This window comes from Maniola jurtina, chromosome 24, assembly GCF_905333055.1.
Source record: "Maniola jurtina chromosome 24, ilManJurt1.1, whole genome shotgun sequence".
Lineage (NCBI taxonomy): Eukaryota > Metazoa > Arthropoda > Insecta > Lepidoptera > Nymphalidae > Maniola > Maniola jurtina.
The window spans coordinates 2,679,092-2,706,987 of record NC_060052.1 but is presented as its reverse complement, the minus strand read 5'-3'; the positions used below and the strand labels follow the sequence as shown (position 1 = coordinate 2,706,987).

At 35.6% G+C, this 27,896-nt stretch overlaps 2 protein-coding genes across 3 annotated transcripts in view; both read left to right on the top strand.

The window, feature by feature from the left end:
- Positions 1–27,631, top strand: part of LOC123877512 — a 93,513-nt gene extending 65,882 nt beyond the window's left edge. The window contains exon 21 of the mRNA XM_045924315.1: positions 27,118–27,631. Within this exon, the coding sequence (XP_045780271.1) occupies positions 27,118–27,281 (164 nt within the window). The 3' untranslated portion in view covers positions 27,282–27,631. The remainder of the gene's footprint in view (positions 1–27,117) is intronic.
- On the top strand, positions 1,497–24,326 carry LOC123877619 (cytochrome P450 4C1-like). Of its 2 annotated transcripts, XM_045924444.1 has the most exons (9): positions 1,497–1,520; positions 1,860–2,062; positions 7,483–7,602; positions 9,900–9,989; positions 11,216–11,326; positions 12,081–12,266; positions 14,685–14,881; positions 23,728–23,802; positions 24,157–24,326. In XM_045924444.1, exons 2-9 carry the CDS (start codon positions 1,903–1,905, stop codon positions 24,184–24,186), a joined length of 969 nt encoding a protein of 322 aa, XP_045780400.1. In that variant the 5' UTR covers positions 1,497–1,520; positions 1,860–1,902; the 3' UTR covers positions 24,187–24,326. The 2 variants fall into 2 exon arrangements, with proteins under 2 accessions (XP_045780400.1, XP_045780401.1); XM_045924445.1 differs by lacking the exons at positions 1,497–1,520; positions 7,483–7,602.
- Positions 27,632–27,896: the final 265 nt, after the last annotated feature.

Below are 27,896 nucleotides of genomic sequence, written 5' to 3'. Positions count from 1 at the left end.
ACATTTTCATCTGTGACGCCACCCCAAATGGGTGTACACTGTACAGCTCAGCATTACGTCCTGCATCACATGCATTAAAACGCATTAAATTCAGGACGCTGATTTTCAGCTGTGACCCTGTGAAGAGTGTTCTTCATATTCGGTATTCGGCTTCTTTCGGCATTTCGTGATCTTCGTAAATTTGAATATTTTTGTGTCATGCATAGCATTGTTTGAAAGATATTTGTGCAATATGTGATAAACAAGTGTAAATTAAAAATTTATAACACCCCCGACAAGTGAAGGTTACAGTAAGAACTAGAAAAGAGCTGATAACTTTCAAACGGCTGAACCGATTTTCTTGGATTATAGCTAAGAACACTCTCGATCAAGCCACCTTTCAAACAAAAAAAATGAATTGAAATCGGTTCATTAGTTTAGGAGCTACGATGCCACAGACAGATACACAGATATACACGTCAAACTTATAGCACCCCTCTTTTTGGGTCGGGGGTTAATAAAATGAAATCACGGATATCGACATTTTCCACTTTACTAATCTCAAAATCGCTAAATAATAATAATCAAGCCCTTCATTTACTGAACTTAATAAAATGAAATTTCAAGATATTGTTTCACAAAATCGATGTACATATTAATTTTTTTTATTAAGTTGGCAGCCATTTTGAAATATTAATTATTTGTTTCTATAGTGGCAATAAAAATACACAATCTGTAAAAATTTACCTTTAACTAATACGGTTCATGAGATCCAGCCTTACACAATAATTCAGGGCTCTTTTTATCAAAAAACTCATCAATCTAAAAATATAATACAGGGTGTTTGGTAATTAGTATATAAAGACGACACGTACCCATGCTACTTTGATGTGATAAATACAATGCTGAAGTAAAATGACGAAATAAAATTATAAAAATTTCCATACAAAATTTTAATTTTTTTTTTATGTCAAAGTTTTCATGGCCCTAACGTGCCCTAACTCACTGAGATCGTTGGCCTTGGCCTATCTAAAGATGGCCAGCGATCTCAGTGAGTTACGGCACGTTAGGGTCAGGAAAACTTTGATATAAAAAATTTTTTAAATTTCGTATGGGAATTTTTATAATTTTATTTCGTCATTATACTTCAGCATAGTATTTATCAGATCAAAGTAGCATGGGTACGTGTCGTCTTTATATACTAACTACCAAACACCCTGTATAATAATATATCAGGTACTTTTTAACCACTACAAAGTACTACGAATAAAATGTCATGTTTTTCAAGAAATTTCTATACCTAATTAGCATGTACTTATTAATTTTGAATGCAGTTTGGCATGCAGGTTATGATAATTATTATTTTTATTGCGATCATAAAAATAAAATGTTTTTCTAAACTTCCGAGTCCATTCATTTCAAAGCTGACCCTGTTTGCAGGATCAGTGAAGGTAAATAAATAACTAGGTCAAAAAAATACCTACATTAATTCAAAATCAAAGTTAAATAATATATAAGTACTTATAATTTTTTGGTTTACGGTAAGATAGCTTTTTTAAGTAGACTATATTGAAATAAAATATTTTTTAGTTTTTTTTCGGATCATTTTCGATTTTTTTTTAAATAATTCATATACAATACCTGTGACCATACTTCCATACTATCTATTATTATAAATGCAAAAGTATGTCTGTCTGTTAGATTTTCACGGCCCATCTATATAGCCGATTTTGAATATTAAGAAATTGAGGAGTAAGTATTAGTAAATGCATGAATAACAAAATATAAGGGGTCAAATTGCTCAAAAATAAGCTAAACCAACGTCACCCAACTGACTGCTGTTTTTTTTTTTGGGTAAAACTAAGTACCTATGTGTGTAGTTTTGAAGAAAACGCTTTCAAGACAGACTTGCACAGTTTGATAATGTTGACGGCGGTGCTGGTACTACTGGTGCTCGTGTTGGTGCTGAAACTACTGACGTTGGCATCCTTCCGAAGAAATAGTGGTAAAGATGAACCACCCGTGTTACCGGGAGCTGTACCACTGATTGGACATGCCTATCTCTTAATTGGAGACAGTTTGAGTAAGTCCGTACAAAAAAAGTCAATCACACTATCGCACTGTGATAGTGTGATAGATCACATCACACTAATCACACTTCATCATAATTCAAAATTCAAAATTCAAAATGTTTTTATTCAATTAGACTTTTACAAGTTCTTTCGAATCGTCAAAAGCATCTACCACTGGTTCGGAATGCCTTTCCTACCGAGAAGAACCAGCAAGAAACTCGGCGGTTGCTCTTTTCAAAGATTTGATATACAATATTATGCCATGTATAAAAGCAATTGAAGTCCTGCGCATTGCTGGAGCGAATCGAAGTTTAAATCCACGCTTTTTTATCATTTACATAATCTTCGATAGTATAATATGCTTTTCTCAAGAGCATATTTTTAATAGATTTTTTGAACCTGTGTAAAGGCAAGTCCAAAATTGACTGAGGAATTTTGTTATAGAAGATTATACCCATTCCCACAAATGACTTTTGGACCTTCCTGAGACGGAGCGTAGGAGTCGCAAGCCTGTTACGGTGTCTAGTCAGCCTGTTGTGTAGATCGCCAACCTTCTTGTAACTAAGAATATTTTGTCTTACAAAAATTATGTTGTTGTAAATATATTGAGAGGCTACGGTAAGGATACTTATTTCCTTAAATTTTTCTCGAAGTGAATCGCGTGGTTTTAAGTTATAAATTGCGCGTATTGCCCTTTTTTGTAATACAAAAATTCTCCCAATATCTGCCGCTCTACCCCATATTAAGATTCCATAAGACATAATACTATGAAAATAAGCAAAATATACTATCTTTGCGGTCTCCACGTCAGTTAATTGTCGAATCTTTCTAACCGCGTAAGCAGCAGAGCTTAGTTTGCCAGCAAGAGTTGATATATGGGTGCCCCATTGCAGCTTCGCATCTAAGGTTATCCCCAAAAATGTAGTAGTCTCTTCTATTTTCAAAATATCATTATTTATCCTTAAATTAATGTTACTTGTGTTCTTGGTATTGGGCAGTGCGAATTCAATACACTTAGTTTTTTTTGCATTTAAAAGTAGATTATTTACAGTAAACCAGTGAGTTACCTGAGATATGGCACCATTTATATCGTCAAAATTGTCCTTATTTCTATCGACTTTAAAAATCAAAGACGTATCGTCAGCAAATAGTACGATATCGCAAATATTTTGGACTACATATGGTAAATCGTTTATGTATACTAAGAACATGAAAGGACCTAGAATAGAGCCTTGAGGAACACCCATTAGTGAGGCTGATCCGGATGACTTCACATCATTCACACATACTGTTTGAATACGATCACTAAGATAGGACGCAATGAGACCAAGCGCAGTGTCTTTGATTCCATAGTGGCTCAATTTAACTAAAAGAGTCTCGTGCTCAACGCAATCAAATGCCTTGGATAAATCACAGAAAATACCAATGGCATTCTGTGACCCCTCCCACGCATTGAATATATGCTTTAACAGCATTGCGGCCGCGTCGGTTGTTGATCGACCTTTAGTGAAGCCATACTGTTCAGAATGGAGTAGCTTATTAAAATTGAAATGCTGAAGCAGTTGATTGAGCATGATTTTCTCAAATATCTTGCTCAGTGTTGGCAAAATTGAAATTGGCCTGTAATTGTTTGGGTCACTTTTGCTACCCGATTTAAAAAGAGGTATCAATTTACTACATTTCATGAGATCTGGAAAAGCGCCTGTATCCACAGACTCATTAAAAATTAAGGCTAGATATGGCGCAATAATATCAATAATATTGTTAATTATTTTTACTGATATTCCCCACAGATCTCCGGTTTTTTTGCTTTGTAAAGATTTGAACACTTTAACAATGTCATATGGAGTAACGTATTCAAACCTAAACAACACACCGCATTCAGTGACATTGGCCCTGAGAAGATCATAGGCTTCTGTTGGTGAAGAGCTAAGGGAACTAGTAGTGATGACTGGAATGTTCTGGAAAAAATTCTCAAATGTATTTGCAATTTCAATATTGGAGTCAATAATACGGTTATTAATTTTTAGCTCCAATTTATTGTTATGCACTTTTTGTTTCCCAGTTTCATCCGTGATGATATCCCAAGCTGCTTTAATTTTATTATCAGAATTAATAATTTTTTGCTTTATGCAGAGTGACTTTGCTTGTATGCAAACCTTTTTGAATAATTTTGAATAATTTTTTACATATTCAACAAATGTGGGAGTGTAGTTATATTGTTTTTCTGCATACAAGTCGAACAACTTATTTCTACTTTTATAGATGCCAACAGTAGCCCAGTCACTAAATTTAAGATTTTTAAACAGTTTTTTTTCTACAATTTTAAAGGTAGAATTAAATTGAGAGTTTATGAGATCAAAAAAAGCATTATAGTGTTCATCCGGACCACCCTGAGTAAAGTCAAGTTTAGGTAAAGCAGTTAAAACCTTTAGTTTGAACTGCTCTACCTTCTTAGTGGTTACTGGCCTATACTTTATTAACTTTGTTATGTCTTGATTATCACTGGGAACAGATATCATTTGTCCACAGTGATCGGATCTTAGATTCGTCATGATCGATTTTGCGACAATCTTACAGTCACAGAAAATGTTATCTATACAAGTGGCTGAATTTGCAGTTATCCGTGTTGGTTCATTGAAAATTTTCTGTAAATTAAAGCTTTTAAATAAATTGAGTAATCTGTCAGTAAAAGAAGTGTGAAGCAAAATATCAATATTGAAGTCTCCACAAACTAATATCTTTTTTGATGACCTACATATCCGCCTCAAGGCCTCTTCCATAACGTCCTCAAACAGAACAAAGTCACCTGAGGGGGGTCGGTACACGCAGACGACAATATAGCGCTCCAGCTCAACACAGGACAGCTCAATAGTGCGTTCCAATGAAAGATTAACAATGTCTTTCCGTTCTTTATAATTGATATTGTTGCGGGTTAATATTAAAGACCCTCCGCGTATAGCTTTCTTTCTAGAGAACGCACTTGACAATTGATAATGTTTTAAATTTACTATTAATTGATAACTATTGAGCCAATGCTCAGTGAGGCATAAGATGTCAATATCAAATTTTTTAATAAATAGTTCTATCTCATGTTCTTTGCCAGATAAGCCCTGAATATTTTGGTGTACAAGATTGATTTTACATAGCTTATCTGTTGTCGCACTACTTAGTTTAAAATCTTATTACTGTTTACAGTAGTGTCCATGCAACTATTTGTATCCAAACTATTATAATAGTTTGTATCCAACGTAAAAAAACTGGAATTAGTAGTATTACTAATTAGGTCTATATTATTAGTACAACATGTACCGTTTTCAAAAGAACTCAAGCTAAAAATAGCTGTGTCTTGTATATTACAAGCTACCAAGGTAGCTATTTGTTTCTTATAACTAAGGGGCAAGTACATTGTATCCTTTGTCAGTGAAAATTTTTTTATAAAATTATTCGTGTCTATTATGTGAATATAATCCCTATGGCCAAAACTTAAATTATTAATAAGCATGTTGAGTTTATAGACATACCTATTTTGTGCTGGGGTTAAAGTGCAAGAGTAAGGAAAAGTGCACAATATGAATTTACAACCCGTATTTTCTTGTAGGTCCAATAGGTATGCAAAACTTCTTAAAATTTGTTTTTTTGTTATTTGCATGCTGTCACCTATCAACAAGACAACTGTACTATATTTATCTAAACAGCAGCCTTTTAAATTTTCAATTATATATTCATATGGTGCCCCTGGGTTACATATGTTGATCACTGTTTGATGTAATTTATTACTTATTAAATGACCAAAGTCTTTTCCCAATCCATCTGAAACAACAAATGTTTTCCGCTGAGGGCAATGTAACGAGGAACCATTGTTTTCACAGCCTTTTTGTTGTCCTATACACTGACTGTCCACTGGCATTTCGTCCGGAACCTTATTTGAGCACTCACATCTATTAATCAGAGAGTCAAGACGATCTATATTATAATTACTTAAGGCTAACAGCTCATCAGCGGCCAGTATATGCTCACCGACCTGTTTCTGTGACAGCTCGTACTGGGAAGTAACTGTTTTCAAGGAGTTTTCCAGTTTTAGAATCTCCTCATTAAGACTCCGAACGTCAGTTTCATATTGAACTCTCATCTCTTGCAGTGAGGAACAATATGTATTGAGCTTATTTAATAAATCTGAACGTTCTTTTCTAAGCCTAATGTTTTTATTACATAATTTCTGAAATTTTATTAATTTTTTCGTTTTTTTAATTAATTTACCAATTTTGATGTATTTTTTAATTTTTTTGTGACTATTTAAATGGATAGTTTCTGAATGTGGCTTATTATTAGCAGCACAAGGGCTGTCACAGGTCAGGTCAATTGTCAACACTGGTGCTGTTGAGGATGAAGCAAGCAGCTCATCATACAAGTTATTTGTTTTTTGAATACTAATATTATAAAGGCGAAAGTTTGTGTGTATGTGTGTGTGTGTGTGTGTATGTTTGTTACTCCTTCACGCAAAAACTACTAATCGGATTTGGCTGAAATTTGGAATGGAGATAGATAATATCCTGGATTAGCACATAGGCTACTTTTTATCTCAGAACATCAAAGAGTTCCCACGGGATTTCGAAAAACCTAAATCCACGAGGGCGAAGTCGCGGGCATCGGCTAGAAGATTATAAAGGCGAAAGTTTGTGTGTATGTTTTTTACTCTTTCACGCAAAAACTACTAAACGAATTTGGCTGAAATTCGGGATGAAGATAGATTATACCCTGGATTAATACATAGGCTACTTTTATCCCGGAAATTCGGGATGAAGATAGATTATACCCTGGATTAATACATAGGCTACTTTTATCCCGGAAAATCAAAGAGGGATTTTGAAAAACTTAATCCACGCGGACGAAGTCGCGGAAGTCAGCTAGTTTCGTGCGAGTCAGACTCGTGCACCAAGGGTTCCATACTTTGGGTATTTTTCCAACATTTTGCACGATAAATCAATTATGCATAAAAATAAATAAAAATCTTTTTTAGAATTTACAGGTAAAGAAGCCTTTTCTTTTGATACCCCACTTGGTATGGTTATCTTACTTTGAAAATAGGTACTAATTATTTTAATTATTTTTTTGTGACGTAACCACAAATTCACGGTTTTCAAAGCATTGATATATGGAAGCAAGAGGTAAAAAATTGTAATTTTTCATATTTTTTTCTTTTTAAAACATTAATAAATGCATATATTATTTCCCAGATACAGTGATAAGAATTAGATATATGAGCATAATGCATGCACTTTGTTATAAACGTCTTCGCACTCGCCAATTTAATATAAACCATTCCTTACGTGTTACGAAGATTAAAATCGCAGATTTAATTTGTTTAAATACCGATTTTAAAGAACATTTTTTAACTAATCTTCAATGTTGTCGGTGGCACTTATACTAGTATTTCTGTGCGGTATGTTGGCGTGGCGGCGGAGAAACAGGAATAAAGATGAGCCCCCAGTTCTCCCGGGCGCTTGGCCATTGCTTGGACACATTCACTTGGGTCTTGGAAACAGTTCACGTAAGCATAATTGATAGTTACTAAACGACATGTAAAAAATCTAAAAAAAAAATTGTGTTTTAATTTTCAAAGTTAGTCACACTAATATCACACTAATATTATAAAGGAGAAAGTTTGTATGTGTGTGTGTGTGTGTGTGTGTGTATGTTTGTTACTCCTTCACGCAAAAACTACTGGACGGATTGGGCTGAAATTTAGAATGGAGATAGATTATACCCTGGATTAGCACATAGGCTACTTTTTATCCCGCAAAATCAAAGAGTTCCCACGGGAATTGTAAAAAACCACGCGAACGAAGTCGCGGGCATCAGCTAGTTAACTATACCAAGTGGGGTATCATATGAAAGGGCTTTACGTATACATTGTAAAACAGATTTTTATTAATTTTTATGTATGACTAGCTGATACCCGCGACTTCGTTCGCGCGGATGTAGGTTTTTTAAATTCCCGTGGGAACTCTTTGATTTTCAGGGATAAAAAGCAACCTATGTGCTAATCCAGAGTATAATCTATCTCCATTTTAAATTTCAGCCCAATCCGTCCAGTAGTTTTTGCGTGAAGGAGTAACAAACATACACACACACACACACACACATACAAACTTTCTCCTTTATAATATTATAGTGTGATAGTTTTTGATTTATTGTGCAAAATGTTGCAAAAAATGCCGAAGTACGGAACCCTCAGTGCGCGAGTCTGACTCGCACTTGGCTGGTTTTTAATGTGATTTAACGATAACTAATGATTATCGGATTTCTTCCTTTATTTTTGCTCTGAGACCTCACTTCTTCTTCTTCTTCTTCTTCTCTCTGGGCTGGTTTCCGCACTTAAACGTTTCCGTCTACTCTGTTGTGCGTGTGTTGCCCCTCCCCGCCGAAATGAGACCTCGCTTCTTGCTTCTTGCTAAACATGACTAGTTCTAAGGCAACGTGATGTAGGTACTGTATCCTATAGGTACCTACTACCTATTGATTTACTGGCGAACACCAAAATTGCGGTACAGCTCTAAATAAAAATTCAGTATATAAGTATGCAGTATTGGTGTAATTTTTTTTTTAAGTTTTGGCTGGCAAATTTTTTGCGCAAAGGGTCAACCTGGCTGTTCAGCGCGGAAATGCAGCCAGTATTCTTGGGCACCATTCCACGTGGGCATGATTTGTGCAGTAATTAGATAACGCTTTAAGTTTTATTGTAACATTTTTATTAAAAATTAATATAATTTAAGGCCGTATGACCTAGCATGGTACATAATGTATATCCGTCGATTACACTGATTAGATTAAGGTTACCTTAGTCAGTAAAATAAAATAAAAGTAACTAGATCAGTAGATTCCAATTTAGCCTCTTCGTTTCCTACGTGCCTCGGAGAGACATTAGAGCCCTTGGTGCTGCGTCTGATTTTTCTCCGGCTGTGTCAGTCTGCTGTCCCATTGAAATAGAAGAAAAAGGGAATACAATGTGATTAATTAATACTTTATACACACATTGAGGGTCAAAACTCTGTGGTTTTTGCAATTCGTGCTACCTGATATTGAATTGTTTCTGTATACTTATGTAGATAAAAAACTTAAGTTAATTGTGAATTAACTTAAGTTTAGCTTGCACTTTTTATATCTATACTAATTTAATTATAAAGAGGAAACTTTTGTATTTTTGTATGTTTGTATTGAATAGGCTCAAAAACTACTGGACCGATTTCAAAATTTCTTTTACCATTACTTAGAGGGATTCTTCAGAATCCGTATAGGCTATATTTTATCCCGGAAAATAGATAGGATTTTTCGTGGTAGTGTCCACCCGTGCGAAGCCGGGGCGGGTCGCTAGTTGTAGAATAAAAAGGGTACATACCACGATTTTAGTATTTTAAATGCTGATAATGATATTACAATACCCAATCTATTTACAATATAAAATTACATTAATATAAAATACAATATAAAATTACATTAATATAAAATTAAATTAGTTATCTACAATATAAAATTTAATTAAACTACGAAATAAGCTTAAAATCATTAACTTGCACTTTTTTAACCCCCGACCCAAAAAGAGGGGTGTTATATTAAGTTTGACGTGTGTAGGTATCTGTGTATCTGTCTGTGGCATCGTAGCTCCTAAACGAATGAACCGATTTTAATTTAAGTAGTTTTTTGTTTGAAAGGTGGCTTGATCGAGAGGGTTCTTAGCTATAATCAAAGAAAATCGGTTCAGCCGTTTGAAAGTTATCAGCTCTTTTATAGTTTTCTTATAGAGGTTTTTGTGTCGGGGTTTTTTTTTAATTTTGAGTTATCTTACAGAACTGTGGAAAGTAGCGAAAAAGCTGTGTTATGACAGCTTAAACGCCGGAGGAGTTATATCCGTTTATATCGGACCTAGAACAGTTTATCGTAAGTAATCATCCATAGTCTTATACTACCATGCTGACCAAGTGGGGACTGGCAGGCACACCTTTGAGAGCATTATGAAGAACTCTTAGGCTGAGATTTATAGAGCGTACTTTGACTTTGCTTAAACTTAAGTTTCGGTTAAAACGGGATAGATTTATGTCGGCGATATAACGCTGTCTCGTTTTAACAGAGTCTTTTAAGTCTAAGCAAAGTCAAAGTACGCTCTATAGGTTGCGGCCTTAGGCATGCAGGTTTCCTCACGATATTAACCGCCACCGTTAAATCATTCTATTTTTAACCGACTTTAAAAAAGGAGGAGGTTCTCAATTCATCGGAATCTTTTTTTTTTATTGATATAACTGGTATAGGTATACGAGTAACATTATTTTAATCTATAGTTTATCTTTGATGGCTAGACAATTGTGTTTTTTTTACATTTTTTTTTTAAATTCATAGGCGTAGGCAAGCGCTTGACTATAATCGAATGATGATGATGTGGCCTAAGATGGGACAGGTTTACCTAGAAGATGCCTATTCACTCTTGTTTTAAAGATACCCAGATTGTTATTGGTAGGAAATACAGATCACGGAGGAGTATTCCAAAGCTTAGCCATGCGTATTGAGGAATTATGACGCAAAACGTTTCGTGCGTGTTAGATAAGGATGGAAACCCGCCCGACCTCTTGCAGTCCGGTGGTTAAATGGTGAAGGGGAACAAGATCGAAAAGTTTAGCACACAAAGACAGTAGACAAACACGTGGTAATCTGCTTTACTAGGAAAAGCCCCAAAATCCGCCACGCTTGCAAAAATCCATATAATATTATAAATGCGAAAGTGTGTCTGTCTGTCTGTCTGTCTGCTACGTTTTCACGGCCCAACCGCTGAACCGATTTTAATGAAATTTGGTACTGACTTGGGATACATCCCGGGGAAAGACATAGTGGTTAAAGAATTTTATTCTCAAAAGAAATTATACAAATTTCACTTAATGAGAAATTACCGTAATAAACTTAATATAAGCAAATTTTATCTTTCGGCACAGCGGTAAGAAACAACACAATCGTAAAATAGTAGCGGGTAAGGTAGTCTAATATCATCAGACATATGCTACTTTTTATCCCGGAAAATCAAAGAGTTTCTACGAGATTAAAAAAAATCGAAATCCACGCGGGCGAAGCCGCGGGCATCCCCTAGTTTTAAATAATGAAATCCAATGTTTTTCTAGTTGTCACAGATCCAGATGATTGTTTGAAAATCGCCAACACGTGTTTACAAAAGGACAACTTTTACAAATTCATAAAACCCTGGCTCGGGGAGGCTTTATTGACTGCTGAGTGTGAGTATAACATTTTCTATACTTCCAAAAAGGAGGAAGTTCTCAATTCGGCGCGTTTTTTAAGTGATGGGCGATTTTGTAATAGGTAAAAACTTCAAGCTCGCGTTAGAAACATGCTTATTTTTGGTGAAAATAAAGTTTAAATTTATTAGCAGCAAAATGAAGTGAGTTTAAGTTCGAATACGAACATTGTTAAATAATTTATTTCATGATTCGATAACTTGCCATTAATTTACTTAAACAAACTTTATTTTAACGTTAAGTGCAGGTTGGACTCTCACACCAAGGGTTCCGTACCGTCGTAAACAAAAGTGAAGGGAAAATTCCGAAAACCCTGAATTTATGGTTACATCACAAAATTAAAATAAATACAAAGTGTTATTTCTTGTACGACCGCACGGAATGCTTTGTTTACGAGTCCGACTCGGATTCTACACATTTTTTTGCGTTGTGGATTAATTGAAGTTCACCCCAACCAACAAACCGTATCGTATTTATACCTAACTATATGATGCCCGCGACTTCGTCCGCGTGGATTTAGGGTTTTCAAAATCCCGTGGGAACTCTTTGATTTTCCGGGATAAAAAGTAGCCTATGTGCTAATCCTAGATATTATCTATCTCCATTCCACAGCCAAATCCATCCAGTAGTTTTTGCGTGAAGGAGTAACAAGCATACACACACACACACACACATACACACAAACTTTCGCCTTTATAATATTAGTATGATATTCTAGTCGTATTTTTTTTAGTACCAATATGGAAAGTACATCGGAAGCTGCTGAATCCTGCATTCAATCAATCCATTCTAAATGGGTTTATAGACATTTTCAACAGACAAGCTCGTCGCCTGGTCAAGAATCTGGAAGTGGAAGTCGACAAAGGGACGTTCGACCAGCTTGCTTATACCTTGCCGAGTGCTCTAGAAACTTCATGCCGTATGTATTATGTATTATTCTCGAGCTTCGTTCTCGATATTAGCAATATGTACAAATGTAGTTTCACGTCAGACTCGCCGATTCGCACTTTATTTCGGAGGAAGGTAGATAAAAAAAAAAACATCTCTCGGCCTGCACCTCCTCGCTCCAATCACGTCATTCACAGTTTAGTGCTTCGCTGGTTTCGTACGTTTGAAATCCAATTTAGTGTTTTTCGAGATAAAATGAAGTTTTTAACTTTTATCATCCTGAAAAGGAAGCAATATAGAAGTGATGATTGTGATTCAACGAAAATATTAAGAAAAATATTGAAGTCATACTTATGTAAGTATGACTTCAATATTTTTCTTCGTCACCGGGTAACAGTGAGTTATTCTTAGCGATAAAATTATTAATGTAGGTAATTCTTTCCTATGTAGGTACATATGGATGAATTTACGTATAATATCAGGTTTTTTGTTTTATTGAAGACAAACCGTCTAGAAAGTTGAAATTCTATAATTTTTGACTGATCGTATTTTCTTATCGAGGATACAACGATCTGATTACAATTCTATCTTGGATATTACCTATAGCAGGTTATGTTAGGTTCGAGTACCTACCTAAATCTATTGCCTATAGGAGCTATAGGATCATTAAGATTGTGAAGATGAACTTAAAAAGATATGTAGGTACCTACTTATTCTTATTCCAAAATGCAAACGGCAAAAACGTTTTACCTACTTAAAGCTGCTTAGATTATATTCAAAGAAGACGCTTATTTTCTTTTAAATGTAGTTATACTTACTTACATTAAGATTCAGTATTTTTTTCTACGTTTCAAACCATTTAAGATTATAATTACTTACGTCTATATTTAAGTGGGTAGGTAGTAGTAGGTACGTCATGGGTACCTACTAAAATTCGTAAATCTGTGTTATGACATGTTGCAAAACGATTGCGATCCATGGGATAGGTAATAAACCTACCTATTTGTCCACCTTTTATCTAGATAATTTACTTAAGTAAAGCAGTCTTAATTAATCGTTGGTTACAAAACATGGTTATAAGATTATAAAGCATATTTTAATTTCAATTTCAAGATCATTAATGGAAGTTTTAGTATGTATTATTAATACACATAAGTGTATTTACTTAGGTATTTACATGTAAACAATCCTATGAATTTGGGAAATTTTATAGATTCAATTAAAAAATTAAAAGTGAAATCTAATGGTTTAAAATCTTAAAAAGTTTTTATTATGGTTTTTGGATTTACTTTCCTCCGCGTATCAGGCCAGCTGGTTGGACAGCTGTGCGCAAGAGATTTTGAGGGCTAATAATATAGAGTCGATTTGACCAATCAAATAGTTAATGTTTTAGTTAAGTATATTATAAGTTTTTTAAATATTTACCTATTTTGTCTGATTTTCAGAAAAAATAATAATATTATAATTAAAACATCCACATAATATGTTTCACGCCAATTAAGTACTTTCTCTAAGCATCTACATTTGTACATATTGCTAATATCGAGAACGAAGCTCGAGAATAATTGATGATTAAACGAACTTACCTGTACGTGAAGTTCAATCATAATTATTCGAAGGGCTTACAGGTAAGTTCGTTTAATCATCAATTATCTTTACCACGCATTTGTCTCCTCTAGTGCGTAACAAAGGAATAAAATTAAAATTAAAACGAACCCCGAAAAATCCTAAATGGACGGTCCTAAACGGAAAAATGGTTGAGGAAACCTTGAAATGACCTTTTCAATGATACCCCATTTGTCATGTTCCATCAAGTTTCATTTTTTTATTTGTTCCAATATAGCACCTAGTGGACACTTTTTTGTTATTATTGCTTTATAAATCTACTTATTTAGCAATCATCAAAATCTGTCCACACGCTTATTTCCACGAACGAATAAAATTAAAATGAAACTTTGAAACCACAAAATTCCTAAATGACCACACGAACGGAAAAATGGTTCAGTTAAGTCAACGCCATATTGTTTTTTTAATTTTTACTTCATTAGAATTACTGTTCGCAAAATTAAGACAGATCTACTGCTGCAAAAAAACATCATTTCTCATTTAAATTTTTGCCTTCAGAGAAACTCCTAACACAGCTCTCCCAATAGCTCGCTGAGCGATTTTTCTCAAAGACGCCTGGACCGATTTGGATTTTTTTTTGTTTGAAAGGGTATACTTTGCAGGCGGTCCCATATTTTGGTGGAGATCTGATGAATATCTTCGCAGATGGAGAACAGAACTCATCAATGGATAAAAGTCCTCGCGATCAGTGTAATAGCTTAAAGTAAACAGTACGTTTTTAAGTGGGACCACTAAAAATTGTGAAACAAAAAAAAAACTGTTTTATTTATTTTTTGAAAATTTTAGGCTCTGGCTATAGAAAATTATTCCATTATATTTCCAGTAACTGTTATGGCCGTGGACTTCAGTGACGAGACCTTGCTGAACAGTGAATATGTACATGCTATAGAGAATATATTCAAATGCGTAACAGAGAGGTTCCAGAAGCCCTGGCTGCACAGTGAGGTTCTGTATAACTGGACTTCCTTGAAGAGGAGGCAGGACGAGTGTCTGAAGATCTTGCACAATATGTCAAACACTGTAAGTAGGTATAATTCCGGACCAAATTCCGAAAGGTCGACGGTTCAAACCCCACCCGTGCCAGGAGTGGCTACGACAATAGTGCACTATTGTCGTACCCACTCCTGGCACAAGCTTTACGCTTAATTGGAGGGGAAAGGAGAGTATTAGTCACGATTAGCATGGCTTATATTCTTTTATAAAAAAAAATAGCTTATTCCGGTGGCAGATTCGCGTAGACCTATTCAAGATTCCATTTCAATCAATAGAATAGAATAGAGTAGATTTTTATTCAAATAAACTTTTTACAAGTGTTTTTGAATCGTCAAAATAATCTACCACTGGTTCCAAATGCCGTTCCTACCGAGAAGAACCAGCAAGAAACACGGCGGTTGCTCTTTTCAATTGTTCAATTTTATATTCATCCAGCGTTGCCAGAATGTTACTTTTGTAACATTTTACGTTACTTTTGACCCCCTCATGTTTCCTCCATGTTACACGACTCAAAATGTTACTTTACGTTACTTTTAGGACTTCATAAAAATATTCAAATTTTTCCCAGCAAACCAAAAATAATCGTGAAACGGAACGCATCCAAAATAGTTTTCGTTTGTCGTAATTGGCCCATTTAGTTTATTTCACTTTCTCTAAGTTATTGGTTTGTTTTGTAATTACTCTGTGATTAAAAAAGTGTTTTGTTTGTTTTTCTCTGTGACTCAACTTTGTTTTGGATAATAAAGTTATTCGTTGCGGGGTAGTGATATTGTAGGTATCTAAGTACAAAAAAAAATTGTATCTTTATTTCGTCAAAATTCGAAAGTGATTGGTTTGTTATCCTTATCGACTGTGTATATGTGTTGCTAACACTACTTGCTTGGTAAGAAAATGTTGTATACAATGTAGTTTTAAGTAAATAAGTAAGTAGTTAACTAATTAGGGAATCAGTAATGCAAAAACAAAGTCATAGTATTTGCAACTGAAAGCAGTTCGTTTTTGTATTAACTGTCATCTTAATATTAAGTCACATTAGTTTCCAGAAGTTCATTTAGCTATTTACTACTTAGTTATTGTTGTAGGTAACTTCGGTTTTCTTTACAGGAATGAGAGCGAGCTGAGTAGATACCGGCCGGCGTAACTTAAAATTTGAGTTTTGCTATCGAATCTATCGATCTTTTTGCTGAGACCAAGGTAAGTAGTTAGGTACCTACCTAGTATTGTTCAGTTAACAAAACGAATTTGAAATTCCCGCCTAATTTTCTTCACTGCGTACCAACCTAGTGCGTTTTTTTTTAATTCTCTCGTCTGGCTTTACAAAGATTAGCCAATGTCAAGTTTGTAGATATTTTCAAGTTAGGGAAACTATATAGGTAAGTAAGGACTTCGTCTGTGCCGGCGCTCGCCGACATACGCACGGCGCCCCTTTAGAGCGCTTCCCAGTTAGTTCCAGCATGGTTCTAGCACCAAAAACGCCAGTGAAACACAAAAACCAGCCACTTTAAACAAAAAAAAAACGCTCCAAAAAGGCACCACACGCGCGCCATGAAACACTACACAGACAAAGTCCACCTAGTGCGTAGCCTCTCAAACTTAAACAGTCCTGTGTTGCCAGATCGCCCGATATAAGACGATTTTAATCTTTTTAACCCCCGATCCAAAAAGAGGGGTGTTATAAGTTTGACGTGTGTATCTGTCTATGGCATCGTAGCTCTCAAACTAATGAACCGATTTTAATTTAGTTTTTTTGTTTGAAAGGTGGCTTGATGGAGAGTGTTCTTAGCTATAATCAAAGAAAATCGGTTCAGCCGTTTGAAAGTTATCAGCTCTTCTCTAGTTAATGTAACCTTCACTTGTTGGGGTGATATAAATTTTTAATTTACACTTGTATTATAAATTGACTAGCGGCCCGCCCCGGCTTCGCACGGGTGCAAGTCAAAGTTATAATTTATCGTAAAACTAATGGAAAAGTGGTTATAATGGCTAAAATATAAATGTTTGGTTTATACTATCGCGGACTTTTTTGTAGGCATTATTGAGTTCTACAACTTTTCTATAGAAGTCAACCATACATCTCTAACCATTTAGGCAGCGTTCGCGAGAATCGTTAACGTACGGCAGTTTTTTCGACGCCTTACTCCACAATTTTCACTACCACGAAAAATCCTATCTATTTTCCGGGATAAAATATAGCCTATACGGATTCGGAAGAATCCCTCTAAGTAATGGTAAAAGAAATTTTGAAATCGGTCCAGTAGTTTTTGAGCCTATTCAATACAAACATACAAAAATACAAAAATACAAAGGTTTCACCTTTATAATATTAGTATAGAAGTATAGATTACCTAACAAAATAAGTTTTAGCTATTCAAAGACATTTTTAGATCCGTTGGTATATTATTATTTTACATATTGATTTGTTTTTCTTTTTCAGGATCAGCAGTCAATTTATTCAATCAACAACTATTATTACGATTCTTTTTAAGCTTAACTAATGGGACAAGAAAACTGTTTAAATTTTTGTATAATAAAGTGCCATATTAACCTGTGTACCTTATTACTTTTATTTTCCACGAAAAATAAGGTAATGTTACTTTTCTCGTGAAAATGTTACATTTTGAGATGTCTCGTGTTACAATTGACTATCTGCCACTGGCAACACTGTATTCATCACTTCTCGCGCGGACTAGGCGCAGGTAACATCGTAATGAAATTGCTCTGTGCTATATTTACCTATTACTCAAGTTAAAGTATTCGTACAAAAGTAAACCATACATCAAAATAATACATAGCATCTAGTGAAACCAGTGATAAAGTTATTTCTTCTAAAAAGTGTGTTTTTGACCCATAAAACAGTGTTAAATTATTATTTGCGAAATAGTAACGGTCACTGCGCGTCCGACGCTGCCGCAGGGCCGCGCCGTCGCGCCGCCGTGCAAACGTCAATAACATCGCGCTCACAGTTGTTGATCGGTGCGAATTTCTACCTACCAGGTACCTACTTATCTGTTTTAAAAATGAAATGCGCTGGGTGTTTAAAGAGCAGCAAAGAAGGATCGTCTATTGGATGTAATGGCCCAGTTTGCAAAAGGCGTTTTTGCAACGGTTGCATCAACTTAAACTCATTGACACCCGACCGTATAAAAAATTGGCTATGCCCTGAATGCAGCGCACAAGAAAGGAAGGGTGTTGACAATAGTTCAACTCCCGTTAAATTAAGCGTCGATGCACTCGATGCCCAAAATATCACGCTTCGTAAGAGATCAGAGCAGGCAACCGAGATTACTAATGTCTCTGATACATCCGAGGTACAAAGCCTATTATCAGCAGTGAGGCTACTCACGGGAGAGATTTCTTCTCTTAAAAATAGATTAGAAGAAGCCACAGCATCATTAAACCGTTGCAATGAGAGACTCGACACCTTGACGTCTTCGGTAGCCTCAAATGAAACGAGAATCTGTGCACTCGAGCGCCGCAATGAAGAAATAGACGTTCTGAAATGCACCATTGGCGAACTACAGCAGGAAATTAACACCCAAGCACAAAATCATCTCAAAAATGAAATTGAAATCTGTGGCATCCCCGAATGTCCCAATGAGAATGCAACCCATTTAGCCTTGCTTTTAGCGAAGAAAATCGGTGTGGAAGTTTCAGACCAAGATATAGACTGGACCTCACGGGCGGGCCCGCGTGTTTTGTCGGCTGTGAACGCCACGGGAAACGCGAGAAAGTATCCTCGTCCGATCGTCGTACGTTTACTGCGGCGGTCTAAGAGGGACGAATTTCTCAAAGCATCCAAATCACGCCGAAATATCACTAGCACCGACTTGAACCTACCCGGACCGGCACAGAAAGTCTTTATAAACGAGCGGCTTACGCAGAGAAACAGACTGTTATTTCGTGAGTGCCGCATACAAACAAAACAATTGGGATACGAATTCTGCTGGTGCAATAACGGGACTATCTACGTACGAGCACGCGAAGGAAAATCTGCTAGTGCTATCCGCAATCATGAAGATCTGGAACGACTTACCAATAAACCCAAAACAACATCCAATAATACAACATTATTATAAACTTTTTTATAGGTACAATTTTCATGTAGTGTGCGGGTATCCTTATGTTTCTACATGTTATTTCAGATCACTGCGGAAGAAAAGTAATCTTTGTTATGATATATATACAAATTACTGTAAAAAGCAAAACAACTTGTCATTGTATAACAAAATAACAGTCAATAATTTAAATAATAACAATTATTATTATTGGTGTAGGTTTGTCATTGCTACTCTTGCAAGATACTCGTACCTCTTATTATTGTTTGGAAAACTGTATTTCCTGGCAAAACCTAAACTAGTGCTGGTTCTTATAACATTATATGTACTGGAAAATATTAGAATAATTAGGTTTGTCGCTAAATTCTGGTTTTTTAATTTTATGAAATTATTATTGAATGTCTTATTACTTTATGTTTTTAGTATTATATCAGTGTTACTCAAAGATACAATTAGTATAAGATTGTCAGTTACTTCGCTATTTAATATTACTAATGTTAATAATAAGTTACATACAGGGCATCCCTACACACATATCTACATATACGGCTATAATACCCAAAGACTTACATTTAAGAATAATACTTTAAATACTCAGTTAATATTACATTTTATGCAATCTAAACAAATACAAAAAAACTATGGTAAAACTAAGTTACTAAGTTTTGTTATACTATTGCTTTATATTTTGCATTTATTATTGACATACTGCTGTGATTTAGGCACCAAAACCTGTAGGAAAATTGTTATAGAATACTTAAGGCACTATTTAAACCACTTATTAAAAATTATTACAATATTTTATGATAAAACTGAATTGATAAGTTTTATTACTCTAATGATACTTTATGTTCTACTTCTAAATTATGACAAGCTACATTTTCTACTGTCATGGTGCTATAATAATAATTTAAACACTGAAAAGTACAAGACAAAATATGTAATAGGTGTGACAAATGATGTGAATATAAGTGTGATAAAATATTTAAGGCACTTATTTAAAGCTATAACACTATTTTATCATAAAATTAAGTTAATTAATTTCACTATACTACTACTACCATATGTTCTAAATTATGATAAACTAATAAAAAAATCTGTAACTCTTCATTTTTTGCACACAGATAAACTACTAAGACTCAGCATAGGACTGTATATTTTATACCCCACCAACATGATAATGTCTGGTATATTAGTTATAATGTTATGCAAGGTTTTTGTAAGTTGTAAGCTGGCCATACCAGTTGTAAGAGAGTTAATACAATTTATAATGAGTATGTTGATTTTGAATCACATAAGCTCAAAAATTGAACTCAATGGCATAAATTGTAATAATAATTATAAAAGTTCGAGTAGGATGCATCCACACAGATATGCCAAACAGATCTATACTTTCCTATCTAAACTATTATGTTGTTATCTTAACTACATTAAATACTACAAATCATTGGAATCATACTCAACAAAAAACATTTTTATAGGTACAATTAAAACTAAACAACATAAACTTTTAGTATATTTTTATCACTTTTTAAATTCAATCATAACATACAGAACAGTTTAACATCTGATATTGATCAGCATACCTCAGTGCCGTGTACGGCAGTGGCTGATCCTGACACATTTTATAATACTTATATGTTAAGCAATAATACTACCTCACAGTACTTAAATATCTTAACCATGAATATTAGGAGTATAAACAAGAACCTTGATGATTTCCTTGTCTTCATAACACGATTACAAATAAAACCTGACATACTCGTTTTAACTGAATGTTGGACACAGCATATAGTGAATCCTCCACAAGTTGATGGTTATTCGAGCTCTCACACAAAAAATAATCATAATCAAAATGATGGAGTTATTGTATACATTAGAACACATATACATGCCTCGACTTTTGAAGCTTCAATTTCAGAGGCCAACTGTCTTATAATTACTTTCAAGGATATTCATATTATAGCTTTATACCGTCCAGCAGGCTTTCGTAACCCGCAACTGTTTTTGGAATCTCTTGGTACGTTTTTGGAAAGCAAAAAATATAGGCGAATCATCTTAACTGGAGACTTAAACCTTGACCTTTTACCTGATAGTCACTGTTCTTATAGCCAAGAGTATCAAAATATTCTCGCTTTAAATGCTCTCATACCAGCTGTCAATTGTCCTACGAGAGAATTACGTTGTCTTGATCACTTTGCTATCAAAAACATAAACGATTCAAGAACTTTTGTCTTTGAACCTACAATAACAGACCATGCCCCTATTTTATTAAATTTAAAACTACGTAACAAAGTAATACACTCATCAACACAAAATGTAACTAGGCATATTCACAACTACAAAGCTATGGAGGAAAGCTTAACACAGTTAGACTGGGTAAACTATTTCAGCTCAAGTGACACTAATTTTGCAGCAAATTTCCTAGTTGACAATATTAAGGACATAATCATTAGTAATACACATGTCTCAACTGTTCCTAAAAAACTAAAACCTATTAAACCATGGATTAATTATAGCATTGTTAAATGTATGAAAAAAAGGGATAGCCTTCATAGAATATTTAAAAAATCTCCAACAGAACTAAATAAAATTACATATACGCAGTATAGAAATGCTTGTAACTCTTTACTGAAGTCACTTAAACGAAACTACTTACAAGGAAAGTTAAAACAAAATGCAGGTAATTCTAAAGGCACTTGGGACACAGTAAAAGAAATTTGTAACCTACCTACATCAAATGCGCCTGCTACAGCCTTGATAAATATCATGAACACCCCTAAGGAGTCATTAGCTCAGGTTAATAAATACTTTACTAGTATAGGGCATAACCTTGCAACTTCAATTATTAATAAATTGGGAGCGCAGTGCAAAAATAATAATCCCAATATGGCATCCGATGCACCCCTTAATTCACTAATGTTCTATCCCACTGATATATGCGAAATTCATAAAATTATCTTAAAGCTAAAATCTAGCAGTGCTCCAGGCCATGATCAAATAGCTACGTACTTTATTAAAAGATTTAAAAATCTACTCTTAGAACCCATAGTTCATCTGGTGAATTTAAGTTTATCTACTGGTGTTTTTCCTGATAGTTTCAAAAAAGCAGTCGTAATTCCAGTATATAAAAGTGGAGACAAAGAGTCAATTTCTAACTACAGACCTATATCGCTATTAAGTGTATTAAGTAAGATAGTGGAAAAAGTGGTGAACGCTAGACTAATAAAGTACCTTGAACAGAAAAATCTCCTTGGATCCAACCAATTCGGTTTTAGAGCCAATAGATCTACCTTGGACGCGGTACTAGAAGTGACTAATCATATTACAAAGTGCCTTGATAAGGGAAGGAAATGTATTGGTATTTTCCTTGACTTGCAAAAGGCCTTCGATACTGTGTCAATCCCTATCTTGCTTGACAGACTTTCCGACATGGGTGTTAGGGGTATTACATTAGACTGGTTCAAGAGCTACCTTAGGGATAGACAACAATGCGTTAAAATTGGTAATGTTACCAGTGAATTTACTAACATTAGATATGGTGTCCCCCAGGGGAGTGTTCTGGGCCCCACCTTATTTCTTAGTTATATAAATCCACTTTGTAATCTGTCCCCAAAATCTGGACGCATATTTTGTTTTGCCGATGATACTGTGGTTTTATTTGAAGGCAGTGATTGGAAAGAAGTGAAGTTGCTTGCTGAAGAAGGTCTTAAGCAAATCACGACATGGTTAGAGGACAACCTACTTACAATCAACACCGTGAAAACAAAGTATGTGTGTTTCAGTACATCAATTCGGAATAACCCAGACAAAGACTTTAAACTTCCTATTCACACTTATCCTTGTAATCGGAAAAGTGGGCTAGACGCTTGTTGTAGCTGTGACATTTTAACCAAAGAGACAACTGTTAAATATCTTGGAATTACATTAGATGAACATCTTAGCTGGTCAACTCATATCCATAACACTTCTAATAAAATCAAGAAACTCATCCCATTATTTAGGAATCTAAGAGATATTGCCCCTATCGAAACAACTATGATGGTCTACAAGTCACTATGTCTTTCGATTATGACCTATTGCATATGTGCATGGGGTGGGGCTGGCAAAACTTTTATGTTGCGGCTAGAACGCGCTCACAGAACTTTACTTAAAACTATTTTTAAAAAACCATTTAGATATCCCACTGATGATTTATATAAAGAATGCAATGTACTTAATGTCCGACAACAATACTTATGTTCAATAATTTTGCGCTTCCACTCTAAAATTGATCCTTGCACTATAAACAATAGCAAAAGAGTAATCAAACTTCCTACACATTTTACAAATACATGCTTTGCTGGAACACAATTCGAATTTCGCTCATCATATGCATATAATATATTTAACAGGGTTAGCAAAGGTATCAACATAAGCAGAATAAATAAATTCGATCTAACCAGAGCAGTTAAAAGCTGGCTGGTAGCTAAGGGCTATGACGAAACAGAAAATATTTTAATAGTCAAGAAATAGCGCGCGAGCATACACACCGCACACACACACACACACACACACGCCCACACAAACAAACACAAGTACTTGTAGTAAACTTTGTACTCCTACCTTCTGCAATACAGGTATTTCCTAGTGCAGAAGGTAGGAATCTCAATCTTGATATGTAACCCATGTATAAGTATCAAATAAAATTATTATTATTATTATTATTATTATTATTATATCAATATGTTTCAATTATAAATGTGGGATAATATAATTTTTTCATACTATGTGAACTTGTTTGTATCATTATCAATTGTTGTATTTATTGATTCGCAGGTCCTTAAAAAGAGAAAATCTGAATACTTGAATGATAAACGATACAAGGAGATGGAAGACACAGCAAAGGGTAAAACAAATACCACTTTACGGTACATTTTTAGGGTTCCATACTTCAGAAGGAAAAACGGAACCCTTATAGGATAACTTTGTTGTCTGTCTGTCTGTCTGTCTATCTGTCTGTCTGTCTGTCCGTCCGTCTGTCCGTCCGTTGTGTCTGTCAAGAAATCTATAGGGTACTTCCCGTTGACCTAGAATGATGAAAGGCAGGTAGGTAGGTATTATAGCACAAGTACCTACAGGAATAAATCTGAAAACCTTTATCGTGCAAAATATTGGAAAAAATACCCGAGCACGGAACCCTCAGTGCGCGAGTCTTACTCGCACTTGGCCGAGATAAACTTGAAATCATAGTCAATCAAAGTATTGAATACGACCCTTGATGGATCTTCTCCTTGAATTATCAATAGAAAAAGGCGTTCTCAATGACCAGGAGATCAGAGATCATGTCGACAACATGCTGTTCGGGGCTCATGATACTACAGCTAGTATACTAATGTATACCATGCTGTTAGTTGGATCCTACCCCGAGGTCCAGGAGAAGATTTTTGTAGAGTAAGTGGTTTTTATAATATTTTTAATTTTATTCAGACGCTTCCAATTGTGATGGGCTCCTAGATTCTTCCACACTATATAACGAGACGTATTATTATGCGCAGAGTTGCATACTAAAGTTCTTCGGACTCGCCTCCCAGCGTGAGAATGACTCCATCGAGTGCAGGGCAAGAATTCCATTCCATTCCATCAACCTGTATGCCTCCACTACAGTTGGACATTGGCTTTTCCAAGAGCGCGTCACCAAACACGGTCCTCCGCCTTCCTCACCCACCCGCTCCCCGCCACCTTCTACAGATCATTGGTCCAGCGGGTTGAAGGTGAAGGTCGTCCTACACTGCGCTTACCGGTACGCGGTCTCCACTCCAGAACACGCCTGCCCCATCGGCCGTCGGTTCTGTGACAGACATGATCTGCCCATTGTCACTTCAGCTTGCTAATCCTTTGAGGTATGTGGGTTGCTTTTGTCCTGCTAATTTCCTCGTTCTGGATTTTAGCCCTGAGGGCTAACAACGGCAGGAGTACGTAGCTTTTATATTGGAGTCGATGTGTTTCAGGTTAGACAACGTTTTTGGTGAAGAAGACAGGGACGTCACGAAGCAAGATCTGACACAGCTGGTATACTTGGAGGCTGTGTTGAAGGAAAGCATGCGCATTTATCCCCTCATACCCTTCATTATGAGACATCTCGACCAAGACGTCAAACTGCGTAAGTAGATTAGGAGACTGCAATCTCACCGAGGGGTCTCTCCGTCACTCGCTCCATACTAACGTAGTTCCAATTTCATTTGAATATTAAGCAACCAATGATTAAGTCCATGAAATTTTGCAGACATATTCTAGAAACTAATATCTATGCCTGTGATTTTCCAGATTTTTGTTAAAATATTCGTTTTCAAAGTAACGCGGTCCTAAAAATTCACATACAAATCTTTGAGCCCCTGTAATTTGAAAACTACATATTTTTAGAAAAATCTAAAACACCACAGACACAGATATTAGTTTCTAGAATATGTCTCAATTCAATTCAATTCAAATTATTTTTATTTAATTAGACTTTTACAAGTACTTTTGAATCGTCAAAATAATCTACCACTGGTTCGGAATGGCGTTCCTACCGAGAAGAACCAGTCTGCATTTGGTTGCTTAGTATTCAAATGAAATTGGAACTACGATTGTATGGAGTAAGTGACGGAGAGAGCCCTGTTAACCTAGAAATATGTGATTTGATACAAACATACAGTGCGGTGTTCGCTTGAATATTTTGTGAAATGCTTCACCACGGAAATACTCCATATACGGAGTTGTATGACGCTCACCATACATTTGCATTGCGTGCAGGTGAATCCCGTAAAAATGGCTGTGCGGGCTAGGCCTTACTCTGTAAAATCCATACTAATATTATATGTCTGTCTGTGTGTTTGTCTGCTACCTTTTCACGGCCCAACAGTTCAACCGATTCTGACGAAAGGTACAGGATTAGCTTATATCCCGGGGACGGACATAGGCTACTATTATCCCGGAAAATCAAAGAGTTCCCACGGGATTCCTAAAAACCCATCCGCTTAACCGATTTGTATAAAAGGTATCGAGGTAGCTTGCGTCCCTGTAATTGACATAGGCATTTTATCCCGGAAAATCAAATAGTTCCCACGGAATCTTTAAAAACCTCGCGGTCTAAATCCACGCGGACGAAGTCGCGGGCATCCTTCTTCTTCTTCTTCTTCTCTCTGGGCTGGTTTCCGCACTTAAACGTTTCCGTCTGTTGTGCGTGCGTTGCCCCTCCCCGCCGAAGTCTTCACTCCAGCCATCCAAGCTCGCTCCAGAAGCCAAGTAGACCTTAAGTTAATAGTAATTTCACAGATTTTAACACCCAATTTTTAACCGCAATTTTCAGTTTGTAACTAGTTTAAAATTTAATTAATTTTTGACTACTTTGTTGATAGGTAACTGCACTCTCACAAAGGGTCGAACATGTTTCCTGTCAGCTTATGGAGTCCACAGACACCCCGTGTGGGGTCCAGATGTCGAGGAGTTTAAGCCAGAACGCTGGCTGGACTCTGAAACGTTGCCCAAGAGTCCCACTGCGTTTGCTGGCTTTGGTATGGGAAGAAGATTTTGTATAGGTGTGTAGTAATGAAGCCAAGAGCCTCGGAAAAAATAGATTTATAGAATAGAAACGAATTAATCATGATGATGACTTGAATATAATACAATTATATGATTTATATTTATATATTTTTTTTTTAAATCTAGCTTTATACTCTGATTAGCCAATGTCAAGTTTGTAGTTATTTTCAAGTTAGTGAATCTATACAAGTATGGACTCCGTCTGCTCCAGCGCCCGCCGAAACACGCGCGGCGCCCCTTTAGAGCGCTTCCCAGTCAGTTCCACCACCAAAAAACACCAACTAACACAAAAACCAGCCACTCCTAACAAAAAACACTCCAAAAAGGCACAGCACGCGCGCCAGCAAACGCCAACACAGACGAAGTCCATATTTATATTTATCATAATATAACTTGAACGATTCCAATAGGTATGATAACTATACCATTCAAATCAAACTTTTTATCAAACCTCAAATAAATACATATAATTATGTAACGTCATAAACATTTTACTTTTTTAGTTAAATCGATAATTTAAAAATGGTTAGCAAACTTAAAACCAACAGCGGACATGGGTTTTACGAATTTCGGAAGACCCTCTATTTTTTCTAATAAATAATTTATTTTGTACATAGGCATCCCAATTGTATTTTATATTTTCAGGAAAAACTTACGCTATGATGTCAATGAAGACCACCCTGGCTCACGTGTTCCGACGCTACAGGGTGTTCGGAAATCACTTGTTAATGACAATGAAGATAGACGTCCTGCTAAGGCCAGTATCGGGACACCATGTAGCTATTGAAATGAGGAAAAATAAAACGTAATTACAAAATAATAACCTGATGGAACTTTTTATTTTTAAGTAATGCTACTTGCATTCCAAACGAATAAATTTTCTTTTTGTGAATAATTACTTTATCAGCTACCCAGTCTAACTGTTATGTCATAAATATCTAGGGACATTGGACTAAGAGTCAGTGCGTTCCAGATCTTTGTTATTTTATAAAAAGTTTATCTGCGTTTTGCCACCAACTCAGGGAGGAACGATGTGCGACTATGAAGTTTGAAACATGGTAGTTTTGGGAGATAACAGGTAATAAATGTGAAAAAAATCTTACGTCAAAGTATAAAGTCTAATTTTTTTTTATATTTTAGTCGGAAGAGTATTAAAAATCACTTCATGCATTGCCAGACACTTTGTCTCGTAGCAACCAAGTTTTATTTTTTCTGAAGTTTTTTTTGTGGAGGATATTATTTATTACATAACCATGGTTTTTGCGTCTCTTTAGTTTGAAGTTTTTGTTTAATGTATGCTTTGAATATTTACGTAACAGGTCGAGATGCCATTCGTGGTGGGAACGCCCTACACACCCACGCTAACTCCGTGCAGGATAGCGCGGGTGACGTTCGAGTGTGCGGGGCGTCTCTCTGCCTCATAC

Bases quoted from the DNA above. Each gene is read 5' to 3' on its own strand.
- LOC123877619 (XM_045924444.1), top strand. From the start codon at position 1,903: ATGTTGACGGCGGTGCTGGTACTACTGGTGCTCGTGTTGGTGCTGAAA. The intron at 7,603-9,899 runs GTAAGCATAATT...GTTATCTTACAG, and splicing joins GGGTCTTGGAAACAGTTCAC to AACTGTGGAAAGTAGCGAAA. The intron at 11,327-12,080 runs GTGAGTATAACA...TATTTTTTTTAG, and splicing joins GGCTTTATTGACTGCTGAGT to TACCAATATGGAAAGTACAT.